Source organism: Tenrec ecaudatus, chromosome 17 (assembly GCF_050624435.1).
Source record: "Tenrec ecaudatus isolate mTenEca1 chromosome 17, mTenEca1.hap1, whole genome shotgun sequence".
Classification (NCBI taxonomy): domain Eukaryota; kingdom Metazoa; phylum Chordata; class Mammalia; order Afrosoricida; family Tenrecidae; genus Tenrec; species Tenrec ecaudatus.
This window is the reverse complement of record NC_134546.1, coordinates 36,390,628-36,405,068: the sequence shown is the minus strand read 5'-3', so window position 1 is coordinate 36,405,068 and position 14,441 is coordinate 36,390,628. Positions and strand designations below refer to the sequence as shown.

General features: G+C 35.3%; 1 protein-coding gene across 4 annotated transcripts in view; it reads right to left on the bottom strand.

Moving 5' to 3' along the window:
• Positions 1–1,016: 1,016 nt before the first annotated feature.
• PPM1B (protein phosphatase, Mg2+/Mn2+ dependent 1B) overlaps positions 1,017–14,441 on the bottom strand; it is a 71,053-nt gene continuing 57,628 nt past the window's right edge. Inside the window, exon 6 of one of the 4 annotated variants that reach the window (XM_075535984.1) lies at positions 1,017–2,783. In XM_075535984.1, coding sequence (XP_075392099.1) covers positions 2,754–2,783 — 30 coding nt within the window. In that variant the 3' untranslated portion in view covers positions 1,017–2,753. The other 3 variants (XM_075535985.1, XM_075535981.1, XM_075535983.1) reach the window with 3 other exon arrangements.

Genomic DNA, 14,441 nt, shown 5'->3' with positions numbered 1-14,441 from the left:
TTACCCGTTAGGTGGCCAGGCTTTCTTCATACTCACTCACTACATCAAGTTGATGCCAACTGATAATGACCTGATAGGACAGGGGTGATGTGTCCTGTGAGATCCCGAGATGATTAACTGTTTACTGGAGCAGAAATCCCCCACCCCTGTCAATCTCCCGTGGTGCATGAGGCTGGTGGTTTCAAACTGCTGGCCTTAACCACTACACCACCTGGGCTCCTCCTTTCTTCATACACTGTAACCAAAGTGCCACATTACGACAGACCGAATGCAGAGGGCAGATTCTGGCCCAGAAATTTACAAAAATGCAAGCCAATGCTACTCAAGCTATTATTTTGCTTTGAAAAATAATTACTTTTTATAAAACCATGCGAATGTTAACGTTTTTAATGAATTCAAACATATGCAACAGTTATCAGGTTTACTTCCTACTATAGTATCAAAACACAGAGACAGTTCTTCAGGAATCTTGATTTATAAGAGTATCAACTAATTCCAAGACCATAATGCTTGTCAACAGCTAACTAGGGGAATTCATACAGGCCAGCATTGAGTATGTTTTCTTTCGTTGATGCACACCTAATTTGCACTCATAATCCTAAAAAGGACATTTTAAAAAGCTGTGTGAAAGATGTTTTTGGCATGGAGGGATGAGTTAAAATGATCTAAGACTGCCAGTTCTCAACCTGTGGGTTGTGACCCTTTCAGAGGTCTCCCGATTGTTAACAGTAGAAATATTAGTTATGAAGTAGCAACGAAAATAACTTTATGGTTGGGGAATTACCACAACATGAGGAACTGTGTTAAAGAACCGCAGCATCAGGAAAGTTGAGAACCACTGGTCTAAGACAATTTACTCTCTCATTGGAATTATTATTGGGGGGGGGGAGAATTATTCTTATACAAGGTTTCTAAGGAAATTTTCATAGCAGTATGTTAACTATATAAATATTTAGACTATCATTCACAAGACAATTTTATTTTTTAAAGCATACCACATAGTAAAAAATGTCACATTGTTTTTCTCAATTTTTTATTTGGGTAAACAAGTTGGTTATGTTCACGGCATTGTATGAAACATCACAATATCATACTGAAAAGTTACTATCAGTACAGGGTTGGATCAGAGTGGACAATTTTAACAATAAACCATTTTGCATTCTTCATTCCCTATCTTTCAACAACCCCTAAACCCAGTAAAGGGACAAATAGCTTTTAACACCATCATGTAAAGCACATTAACTTACGAAGCTAAAATCTAAAGAATAAATAAAATATATTGTGGCAATAATTCCTTTTAGACCCAAAATCAGGTACACGATGAATCAAATGACCAAGAAAGCTGTCTATATTCAAATGTGTGGTTCTCCAGAAACAGCTTCAGAAAAATGTTACAGAAAATACCATGAATTCCATTTCACACAGGACCAGATGACGACTCATTGTTTTAACTACATACAAGGGCAATTACATCCCGCTGAAACACAGTTGAAACATAGAGGGAAATGTTTACAAAGCATCCACAACATGTAAACCATGTACAAATGGATTCATCAAGTGTTTGTCCTACTCCAATCGCTTCTTTCAATAAATAGCTTGCGCTTCGTGTTCAGCATTAATTGGATTTAGTACATGCAAAACTCAAGAGGATTCAAGAAATCAAGGTTATTGTAAAAATAGAATTAAACTAATAATCTTCAAGTACCTATGTGACAGCCACTCTGTACTGTGCCCAATGTTATAAAACGAAAGGTCACTGAACCCATGAATATATCTCTGTAGTATTTCCTTCGATCTAAAATAGATCATTTAAAATTGTATTTTTTAATTTCAATGTGATATTCTGAGCTTTTAAAATAACATAAACAATTAAAAATTATACCAAATTACACAAAACTCGTTTGTATCTTAAAAGCTGGAAAAATTAAAACTATAGAAACCCACATGTAAAACAAAATCACAATTTACATTATAAAGGCAAATTTCATCATTTAAAAAAATTTGCAGCAGTGAGATGTCAAAGCAAATTATAAATAGCCATAAATTAATTTATTTGGTTTTAAAAGATTTCCTAGTGAAAGTTGAAGGATGGAGTGGACACACGCAGAAAATCCAGAAGAGTGTGTATTATTTGCCAAGCACACCTGCAGCTTGAAGCAAGGCAACAGTACAATGTGGACATTATTGGAGAAGCCAGTTGGTACTACAGGTAAAATTGAGGAAAAAATTAAATAACAATTAATAATAAATACATATATCCTATAGTAAATTGCTCAAATGAAATTCCAAGCCACAGAGCTGCAAAAGGTTTCCAACTTGGTGAACTGAGAAAGGATCATCTCATACAATTCTTTACTCTTACATGCTTATTATGTTGTGTTTTGTTTATTTTTTTAAAAAAATAAAATAACGTTATCTTCAGAATACAGCTAACTATATTCCCATGCACCTCAGGCACATTTGTTGATCTGTGGTGAAATAACGCAGTTATTTTCTAGGGCCCGAAGTTCAATACAGACGGAACCTGTCTGCCTGAGGTTGGCAAAAATACTGCAGAGCACAGGCGGTGCTGCCAGTGGCCATTATCAGGAAACACAAATATGAACAAATGAGGGGAAATGCTAATGATTTTCTGCTCATATCACAAAACGCTGGGAATCCACAAGAATATTTTCCCTTGTATTGAAGAAAATTGTGATTAAAAGTTTTTCCCCCAATTTTCAGAATCAAAAGCATTTAGAAGGTTTCTAAGGCTACCATGGGTCTTCTAGATCTCCAGCAGCCTACAGGAAGAGAAAAGGAAGAATATCATTATTTACCTGTATGGTTTCCAGGTTGAAATGAATTTCAAAAGAAAACAAAATTAGATGAACAAGATTACCTTCCTTTGTTTGAAAAACGTACTTTTACAGAGAGGTGTGTGTTGTATTTTGTGATTGTATAGATGTATCTGTCTATACAGAAAATTGGTTGGGTTTTTCTCCCCTCTCCACCAAATGCCTTCCTCTTTCTTAAATCACTTACAAATATTCTGGCTTTGGAAAAACAGGTCAAAATATCAGCCATGTAAGTTTCAAGTTATGGTATACCTTCAGTAACTTTTTTTTTTTACTTCAAGTAACTTTTGACACGCAATATAAAATTGTAATGAGGAAAAAGAAGTCAATGTTCTACAATCACAAAATTGTTTTAAATAATATTTTCCAATGTGACTAACAGCCACCTGTATTTAAAATATCAATTTTAACGGAAACAAACCTGTCACTATTTAAAATAGCCCACAAATTCTATTAACAAATGAAGAGAGCACTTATAGCAAAACTGGTGTGGTTGAAATCTTAAAACGGTCACCATGGTAATTTTCTCACAGGTTTGTGTGTGTCTGTGATGTCTTAAAAATTAACATTAAATGCCACAAAATTATTCTGAGTACACATTATTAAAAATGCCAGGTCAACTTTTGTATTTTTATATTTAAGTTTCCCTCTTTTGGTTAAGAACTAAGTTTCTAAAGTCTACATAAATGCAAATGAATTTCTAAAGGGTAAATTTTCTAATGTACCATATCTGTTTTTATTTTTTAAATAACTTAAAAATAAGTACAACATGCATAGCTTATTCCACATCACATGCTTTATTTGGACTTATATTTCATTCTAAACACTTGATCAACATACATTTTGATGTGTGTTATTAGGCTATACAGATAATACAAACCAAAATTGTATGAATAATACATAGGTTTTTCAAAAGTTGTTTCATAATTAAGAATACAGAGAAAGAAAAAAACCACACATCCAGTTATCTCACAATTTCTAAAAATAAAACCACAGAGATGTAAAATTTAAACAAGTCAACACAAGTTATCATCTGTGAAAGAACTGAAGGCTAACATTAGCCATTTTTAGAAGAACTAAAACGATTAAAGAAAACACAAGGTTATTACAAAGCTACCTATCAGTGTTACTAAAAGCAAAGTAATGCGAAGCAGAACTCTACATCAACAAATTTTTTTACATAACATAATGTAATCTACAATCAGGAATCACTAGTCCTGCCTGGCCTGGATTTCATTTACAACTGACTTTAAGTATTGTCAGTCTAATTTCTGGCAATACAATGTGAAATTATATATATATTAAAGCCAAAATACTATAAATAGATCATTTTAAGCTATTTGATAAAGATGTATGCAAAGGAGGCCTTCTTCAAAAAACAAGGCTATATGAATATAATAAACTATTTTTCCAGGATTCAAATAACAAAATGGTTATATAAATGCATACAGTATATCTCCTAAGTAAAAACCATCAAATCAAGGGTCACAAAAATATTACCAAAAAGGAGTCATATTTTTCCACCACTCATCTTTGTCCCTGTATCTTCATTAGGGCTCTCTAAGTCAGCAAGATCATTTTTGGGTTCAGTATGGCCTTCCTGCATTGTCCCTGGGGCTTCAGCATCACTGTTCGAAGAAGGAGCTGCAGCAGCTGGTTCAGCAGGGCTTTCTTCTCCCTCTACTTTAGCTAGCCTGTAACTAGTCAGCATCTCCTCCAGAAGTTGGCGGTAGTTTCCCCTATGATTAATTCTCATTTGCCTGAGCGCTTCCACCAATTTCCCCTGTGATCCACTTTCCTCTGCTTCATCGGAGGCCTTTTGTTAAGATTCAAGACCCCAGTGTCAGTAGACAAACCAGGATAGCACATGTATTTCATAACACATTACAGCAAAATACTCATTTCTTTACCAGGAATAAAATAGTCTAAGCATGAGAACATTTATTAATTTAAAAAGTACTCAGTCTTACCTGCATCAATTATTAAGATTTCTTTACTATAATAACTAATTTTAGCAAACAAATTATCATTAACCATTTTACATCTTAAGTTTTCAGTTACTTAATTTTAATTTTTTTCTTATGAGAGAAGTCAACGGCAGCAACATAAAGCATGTTCTAAACCCCACTGACTCAAACAATAATGGGCTATCATTTAGTAGAGAAGTGAATTACTGTTTACAAGCAATGAAAAAACAGAAAATCAAGCCATGTAACCATAGTTTCTGAACCATACATCTCTTGGTATAAAACAAACATTTCCTAACATTAGAATTAGATATAAACTTCTCCATCCTTTTATACTTCATTAAATTTTAGACATTTTAATAGTCACTACTTAATCTTGTTAGCAGGACAAGCTAACCGTCATCCAAGATGATCACAGGTGCTAGACAAAAATGAGTCCTGTACTGCAATGCCCCCAGCCAAGTCTAGTGTTCTTGTCCCCAATCTTTAATGACTGTAATAAAAACTAATCTCCAGTTGACAGTACAAAACAAGGACTGGAGAAACATGTGAAAGAATGCCAGGAAGAAACAATCATACAAATCTATGGTTTGAGACATTCAATAAAAAGCTGGGTCAAATTCTTCAAAAAGTCAGTATCATAGGGGGTGGAAAGGTGGTGCCATAATTCAACAGACTAAAGAGATTTAACAACCCAATTAGACCACGGTTCAAAATAAGAAACCCAACAATGATTCAAGAAGGAAAAAAAATGGACAAAACGGGGTTTGATATTACTGAGTACTAGAAAGTTTACTATTTTCCTACATATCTGCGTGGTATTTTGGCTCCGTAGGAAAATGTCACTATTCTAAAGAGCTGCATGCCCGCATGGTTCAGAGGCTAAATGATTTAGTCAAAGAAAAGTGAGTATGCACATACACTTATAAAGTGATATGGTACAATGTCAACAGCTGTTGAATTTAGGTGGAGGGCAGATGACATTTCAACTTTACTACATGTTTAGAAATTTTAATCATAAAAACAATGGAAAAATAAAATAAAAATTTTAAGCTCAAGGATTTAGATGATCTAATATAAAAATTCTTCGCCATCTTTGGAGGCTGTTATCATAAGTATCTTACAGTTATGGAAGGCTGGTGATACAATGTGTTAAGCATCAGACTGCCAACTGCAAGGCCAATGACTCAAACCCACCAGGCACTCAAGAGAAACAGGCTGCTTTCGTACCCTCTCTTAAATATTCACAAGGATCACATCTACTCTGTCCATTAGGGTCCGTAGGAATTAGAATCAACACGATGGCAGTGGCCTTGGTTTGGCATTTTTTATAATTCTGCAATAATCTTAAAGGTAATTTATGCTACCAATATATCCCTGAATAAGGAATAGAGTTCAGAACACTTTCTAGACTTAACTCAACACCTTGAGGGAATGAGCCCCTGAGGCCTGAGGGCTCAGAACCATAAACGGTTTCAGGGAACCCCCAAAGCAAATTCTCTACGTCCTGTTTTGGTGAGTAGCACCTAGGGTCTTAACTGCACAGCAGTGGTCATCTGAAGCACAACTACTGGCCTCTCCCTTTCTCCAGAAAATAACTAGTCCACTGTGCCAGGCATCCACTCCCAACTGCTCTGAAAAGGAACACATTAGAAGGTTCTGTGTAAAGTGGGAGGAAAAATAGGAAGCAAAACTGGAAATCATTAAAACAAAACAAAAACCCAGCCTACTGGATCAGATAAACACAGTGTGGAAGCCCTTAGAAAAAGACTATGTGTGGCTCTTAGTCATCCTTCAAGTTTAGAACTGAACTCACCCACCATGGCTCAGTTTTCAGTCAAACAATGCACAGGTCTATTAGGGAATAGTAACACTATTGCCTTAGAATGTCTTAGAATAATCAACTATTTGAGATAAATGGGCAGCATTTACCTAAGGACAAAGTTCAGAGGGGCACTAAGAAAGGAAGAAGAATAGAAAAGGAAATGTAGAGAGAAAATGGGACAAATGCTGCTACATTCAATTAACATGAAACTAAATGTAAATGAATTGCTGAATGGAACACAATTCACAATTAAAAAAGAAACTTGAGGTAAAGATAGCACATAGAAATGGGATTTCAGACGGAAAACGAAAGCACCTGAATATTTAATGTCTGTATGCTAGTTCATTTCAGGATTTTATATGTTAAATGTCTGAAATGAACGGAAATACAGTAAAATTATCAATGATAATAGGTAGTGGTGTTATAAATATTTTATTTGTGTATCTTTTATTTTCGAATTTTCTACAATATGTTAACTGACCAAAAGTAAACAAACTTTTTAAATTGGAATTTATAAATTTATGTTGGGACTTAAACTATGTAAGCATTTTTCTTATTTTTCCTTGCTTTTCCCCATGTATAAATAATGTTTTTATAATTAAAATGTCTTATCTGTATCTGTTCAGGGCTCTAATCATAAAATTTGCCAGTCTTTAATCAGAACTTCCAAAAGTCTAAGTGTTCTGCTTTATGGTATACTGTGAAAACCCTTTAAAAGGTGGCATTTGACTAATATGTAATAAAAAATAAAATAAAAACCTTCCCCTAAGAAAAAAGTTTAAGACACTGAAACAAATTTGCATCAAATGGCAGCTGGTCAAGTTCTACCACCTAAGATAAACACATTCAGTAGGCCATTGTCATTTTATTATAATTGGGTTTTTTGGGAGTAGGGGTATGGAACGGGGGTGTTGGTGTTTCTATCTTTTAAATTTTAGATGATCAGAACCATTGCTATAATGACTAAACAGTCTAACTCTACTGATTGGATTTATTGCCAAGGCTGCCTCAAAGGACATATATGAACTAATGTTGGTAAGTCCAACAGGTGAGGCCTCTTCTTCCTCTCTGACACCTTTGTGATGACAGCAACCATCTGTATTTCTTGAACTGCTGGGGTGGTGGTTAGGGAGTAGTAGCTGTTTTCTGAATAGTACTCAGACCAACCTGTTTATCAAGTGGGTGAGTTTATAATGGCTAGCATCACAAAACCACTAAATTGAAAAGGAATTTAACACCTCACCTTACTTAATACTTGTTTTGTCTAGGGAAAACAGCTTTTTCTACTTTTTATATCGTGATTTCCCAGGTGATGTGACATTTCCGGTGACCATATGTGCTTCTTCAGAACAGTGTTACATAACTAGCTCGTGAGTTTTCATTAGTATCAGAAGAGGAATCTACTATCCAGCTACAATTTCTTACTTGACCTCAAATAGGCAGCAGAGCACACCATGTTTATCTATCGATTTTAGCAACTATCCCACAATGAAACTCTTCACAAGTCTCTAGTGACTAGAGGCATACATGTGTCAGGAAGATTCAACCATAACCAAATGTGTGGGCTTTTTAAGAGTCAGTATGGCAGCCTAACCTTGGTCATCCCTGAGCTGGCTTGACCTTAGGTGACTTTGAGGTCTTCACCAGGGGAACAATCTATGATTCCTATCTTAAGGGAGTGGGCTGTATTTAGGATTAGATGATCTGTTTTTGACAGCAGATAACCTTTAGGCAGATAGGCAGTTGACCTTCTAGCCTACAGTGAGCAAGCATGTGTTTGCAAACAGCACCTTAAATTTGGCATTATTATGGGGGGACAATGAGGGGAATGACTTTTACTGAGGAGAATGTGACTGGAATGCATCTCAAACTTAAGAACATGAAGATCTCCCCCCATGGCAGCCCCTCTCTTCCCAGTTCTGTTTCCCACAGGGTGTGTACTTCTCTAGTGTTCATGGTTCACCCTAATGGCCTATCATTCGGCTGAAAATTGAGCTCATGGGATGAGTTCAAGTTCCCTCTTGAAGATCATCCAACAGCCATTGTCTTGAGGGTTCCACCAGTTTCGATCAGACAAGGATTGCTTTTCTTTTTTAATAATTTTGAGTTATGTTCCCCATTTTTCTCCCATTCTACCCAGGTCCTCTTATTGAACTCTTTTCTTGGAGGTTAGCCATGGGAGCCAGGCACTATCTAATTCTTCTGGTCCCAGAACTGTGAATGCCAGGAACCCATCAGATCAGTGGTTCTCAACCTTCCTAATGCCACGGCCCTTTAATACAGTTCATGTTATGGTGACCCCCCCAACCATAAAATTATTTTTGTTGCTGCATCATAACTGTAATTTTGATACTGTTATGAATTGGGTGACCCCTATGAAAGGGTTGTTTGACCCCCAAAGGAGTCCCCACCCCCAGGTTGAGAACTGCTGAGTTATACAATGAAGAAGTCCTTAAGGGAAGAGAATTTCATATTCCTCTAGTTCCCTAATCCCTAAGGAAGGGAGAGTAAAGTTTATGCTAAGAGTTTCATACAAAAATCTTAATTTGCATAAATTTGTAATTCATGAAATATGTACAGGCCTCACTTATTAAGTGAGGAAACTAAGGCTCAAGGAGATTTTTGCTATTTGTGATGGTGGCAATGCTAAGCAGTGTCAGAGTTTAAATTGGTTCCTTGGCTTGGAGGTTTAGGTTCATGGTTTCATGAAACATTCCAGGTCACTGCTTCTGTTCTACCTTCTAATTCATTGTGTAGTGCAGGGGTCGTACAAGCTTGTAAACTGCCATTTAAGGCAGAACAATTGGTCTCTATCCACCTGCAGGAGCAGAAGGAGGAAAGCCAGGAACAGCAGGGGAACATAAACCTTGTGGCCAACTGTTTACAGGAACAACTTCCTTGGCCACTAAGCCAGAAGAATTAGAGGGTTCTCCGTTACCATTACTGAACATAAAACAATGCCAATCTAAAGAGAAAATGAAGAACAGAGTTTGAAATTCTCACGGGTTTTAGACTTTCTGGAGTCACAGGGAATGGATAAAGCCTGGAACTACTGCCCTGAGATAATCTTTAAATTAAACCTTGGGCCTAAAATATTCCCTAAAGTCATATTAAAATCAAACTTTTGCTTTAATTTAGTTTAAAAAGTCTGCCCTTAAAGACAACAGTTGGTGTAAGGTATGAAAATAATAATAATTTATAATTTATCAAGGGGTCATGAGGGTGGGAAAGGGAGAGGAGAGGTAAAAAGGAGTTGATACCAAGGTCTCATATAGAATGTAAATGTTTAGAAAATGATGGCAACATATAATATGCTTGATACAATTGATATATAGATTATAAAAGGTGTTAAGAGTATACAATAAAACGATCTTTTAATTTTAAAAAAGGATATACTACAATTAAAAATTGAGGGCCTTTCCCTTTTTGTTTTTAAAATTTCATTTTCATCTAGATGAACATCAATTAAGATCAAATAAGCTGCTAAAGCTGTGTAACTACAACCAAATACCTCATGGGATTTGGTGCCTGGGTTAGGAGGTTAAAGATCATGGTTTCATGGGAAATCCAAGTTTAAAAAGTAAAATGTCATCAGATAATATTTGCAGCACTATCTGTTTTTAGAAATAGGCCGCGATATAAAACTTTTCAAAAATAATATTTAGAACTAAAAATTTCACAGATGACTTCATGAACACAATTAACAATGAATCAGGAAGAATCCAATTACAGTAAAGGCTATTTGCAAGCACCAGAGAATCAAGAGAAATTGTAATGAGTCTGAAAATAATTTGGCAAAGCCATAGTAGTTAAGTTCATATAGATGTTAGCGTGGTATGCCAAATTATATCCCCTCCCAAATGATATCTTAAATAAGAGTGACTAAAGTTATTCAAGTTCTAACAGAATGCTAAAATAATGCATAAAAGTCAACATGAACTAACTTTCAAACTGTATTCACACAGCCTTAAAACTGGTATAAACATGCAAAAGTATCTTTGCACGTATCTGTTTGGAGTGAAACTTCAAAGTCCATATATAAATGTCTAACTAATAATGAATGTATTATACAGACATTATTTCAAGCTTAAGAAGAGTTCGTTTTGCTCTGTCATTATTCCCCTTCTCAAAAAATCTTTTATAGTATAAATTTTTAAAAGAATTCAATTTTAAAAACGGATAGGCAAGCAGGCATGATCGCTTAGTGTCAACAACTTTATATATAAAGTATTTCTCATCAAAATAAAAGTCTCACAAGAATATTAAACATGAGATTCAAGTGACTGCAAAACCTTTTCTTTCTGGGATGGCAAAGATATGCATATTATCTCTAAACATCTCTGTGAGGCAAATGGGGAAAAGTAAATGGAGTTTGGAGTCAGTCTGACCTGGATTCAGATTCTGGTTGAGTGATTCATTTAGCTTTGTAACTTAGGCAAACTATATTTCATGTGTCCGGTTCTTAAGTTTCATTTGTGGAGAAGGGGTGTTGAGAATTATGTGATTGGACACCAAAATATTTGTGAATAAATGAAGTTAAAAGACAATGGTTATTTTCCAAAGACTTTTTGAGAAGCCTTAACACAAGTAGGAGTTAGAGAAAAACAAGTTCCTCATCTACTTACATCAGTGAGTAGGATAGTAATTCAAAAGCCTTATTCAAAAGAACTTATTTTTTACTGGAAAACTAAGTTCTAAAAATAGAGAGGTTTTCATAACAATTAGCAACCTACAATTATTTTAATATGTTTTTAAGGAAATTACTAGAAAGTGAATATTTAATTTACAAATATATGTTGTGCTCTCATCATAGGCTAATTTAAGCATTATTCCAAGTGCTGGGGCTACAGCCATAAATAAATGCAATGAAGCCCTATAGTTCACCGAACAAAAATGTATACACAGAAACAAGTTTCTAAGTGTACTGTGGATTCATGAGCTCCATAATTAAGAATATCTGTTATATGGAAACAAACACATTCGAAAAAAAAAAAATTAAACAAGGAGTCTTCTGAACAATGAAAATTTCTGAGTTTATATTAATTTCAAACTCTTTCAATTAAGCTTTTGAAAATTCACCCATGTAAAATCTTTGGTTCTTCATTTAAAAAAAAAATGAAGCAAACCCGATTTCTAATTTCAAGTATTAATTGGAGAACATATCTATTCTCTGATGTAAAGTAGCAGATAAAGAATTCAAAATGAACCAATGATGAACAATGGATTCTTTTCTGCTTTCTGTCTGCTAACCCTACTTAATAACTCTATGTCGTGCTAACCAGCTTTTCTCTCCATGTTTCAACAACACTTCCGCCTTTCTTACTCCACAACTTAACAGCTCCTGCAGCTCTACTTTTAGGATCATTGAAACGATCAGATGTTATTAAGTCAAGAAGCATTTGTGAAGCACACTAACTCATTACACTGGGTCAAGTGAAGAGCTAAGAGTGAAAAGCTGATTTTTTAATATTTGTATTCTTCCTGCTTTAGTATTTTTTTAATAATGATTACAGTTCAGTGTTGAAATTCAAGCTTCTTGGGTTGCAAAATCGGTTTTTATAATAAACAGTACAGGGACTTTAATCAACATTAACTCTCAATACTGAGCTGTTGCTAATCACCCTATCAATTTAGAGTTTACTTTTTATCTCTATAGCTGAATGTTCAGTAATCATTATACAATTCCCTTGACAACTGGTCACACTGTTTCATCACATCTTTAGTTCTCTACTATACTGTGACATATTTTTTAAACGTGTGTTTACAACCACACTGCAAGCTGCAACAATAAGGACGGGACTTTGTCTCAATTTCTGTAGTCTCTTCTCTCTATACAAGACAGTCAGTGCTTGATATGCTGGTGTTAACAGAAAGCTTACATATAAAAGTAATTTAGTAATAATACATCCTTAGTTTATATGTTGTAGTGGTTGGGTGCCACTGAATCAGCTCTAGCATGTATCGACCCTACAAACAACAAAATACTGCCCAATCCAGCTCCATCCTCATAATTGTTCCTATGTTTAAGGCAATCATTGAAGCCACTATTTCAATCCATTAATTTATATTGCCATATGATAGTCATAAAATCTTGAGGGCTTCCCCTAATTTTCCCTGTGCTGCTGCCTCCATGAAAGCGCTCTGGAGGCACTGTCAGGCAGGAGTCAGACTGCTAACTGCAAGGCTGGCAGCGAAGCCCACCAGCAGCTCTGCAGCAGGAGAAAGATGAGATCAATAGCTCCCATCTGGATTTACACTCAGAAACCTATACAATGTTCCTATGAGTTGGAATCAAAATAGATGGCTTTTATTTTTCACTAATAAAGTTTAAAAGTTTCTTTTGGTATATATTAACAAAACAACAACAGAAATGTAGCGCTATTTTAAAATTCCAGAATAAAAGCAACTCTTATTAATGAGAATTCATGACATTCAGGAAGATATACTGAAAAACCAGGTTGCACTTCAAAATACACAATAAAACGAAGTCTCCTCTGTGATTTACAACAAATCAATTACTCACTATCGTCTCATCTTATTTCCGCCAACCATGGTGCTACATATCCTGTGGAATCCAAATTCTAACTGAAGAGGCAAGCTCTCTTCTACTCCCTGCTTACCATCATTTTAGTCGTCTCAACAACCCACTGGTGTAGGGTTCAGATTCTAGTATATGACATTATTTTTAATTAATTTTCACAGCCTTGGATAGACTGCTTAGTATTTTGAGATACTCTCATAAGAGATTCAGAATCATTATATTAGAATAAGATAGAAATTATTACCAATATACATTAGTCTTTTTATTCAACTCACTAATGCTATTACTTGTAAAATAATTCCTTTTCAACAGGAGACTTTCATGAAAAAAATTAATTATTTTAACAAATCTTGGAAAATAATGCAACTCTCTGGCTGCTGTATCTCTAATGACCTACCAAAGGAGCTGAGGTCTTTGATGGTTAAAACTCAAAATCAAACTCACTGCCATCAAGTTGATGCAACTCATACAGACGCTACAACTGCCCAGAGTAGACCTGCTTCTACAGATTTCTGAGGCTATACATACATTGTTACAAAAATAGAAAGAAGGCTTCATCTTTCTCCCTGGTGGGGTTGTTGAAACCTTCAGCCTTGCAGGTAGCAGCCCTCCTTAAACCCATCATATCACCAGAGCTCCCTTTCTAGTCAATGAATTTTGTTCCTAAGATTTAAAATATGCATGTTAAAAATTACATTAGTCGTTTAAACAAAATGTCCAACCACCTGAAAACTCTTAAGAGGAAATATTTAATTGAATAACTGACAATGAAATATAGAGCAAAAACGACGTCTCCTAGTATTAGCGCTACAATACCAAACCCACACATATGCGTTAACCGAGCTCCTAAGTAGGGAGTATGAAAGGCATGGATAACATGGCTTCAGCACTGATAAACCTGGTTCTAACGCAGTTCAACGCACATACACTAATTGTAGAAAATATTCTTATTTCAATAATCTAGACAAATTATCCTTAGGTATTCAACTGGGCACACATGGGCACTGAAACGTCGATTTTTCAAATAGTAACTCATTCACTATCACTAACTTCTTATGGTAGCAGCCAGCTTGGGGAGAAATTCGGATATTTAAAAGAACACTGTTGCCTCAAAATTAAGATGGAAGGGAGAAGAAGAGGCAAGCAATCATGAAACCTAATTGAGGTCATTTGATGGTGCCCACAACATGATCTCTCTACCTCCAATTCAAGCATCTGACAATTTAACAAACTACCCCAAGTGAACAGCAGTGACAGTTTATTATGGATTT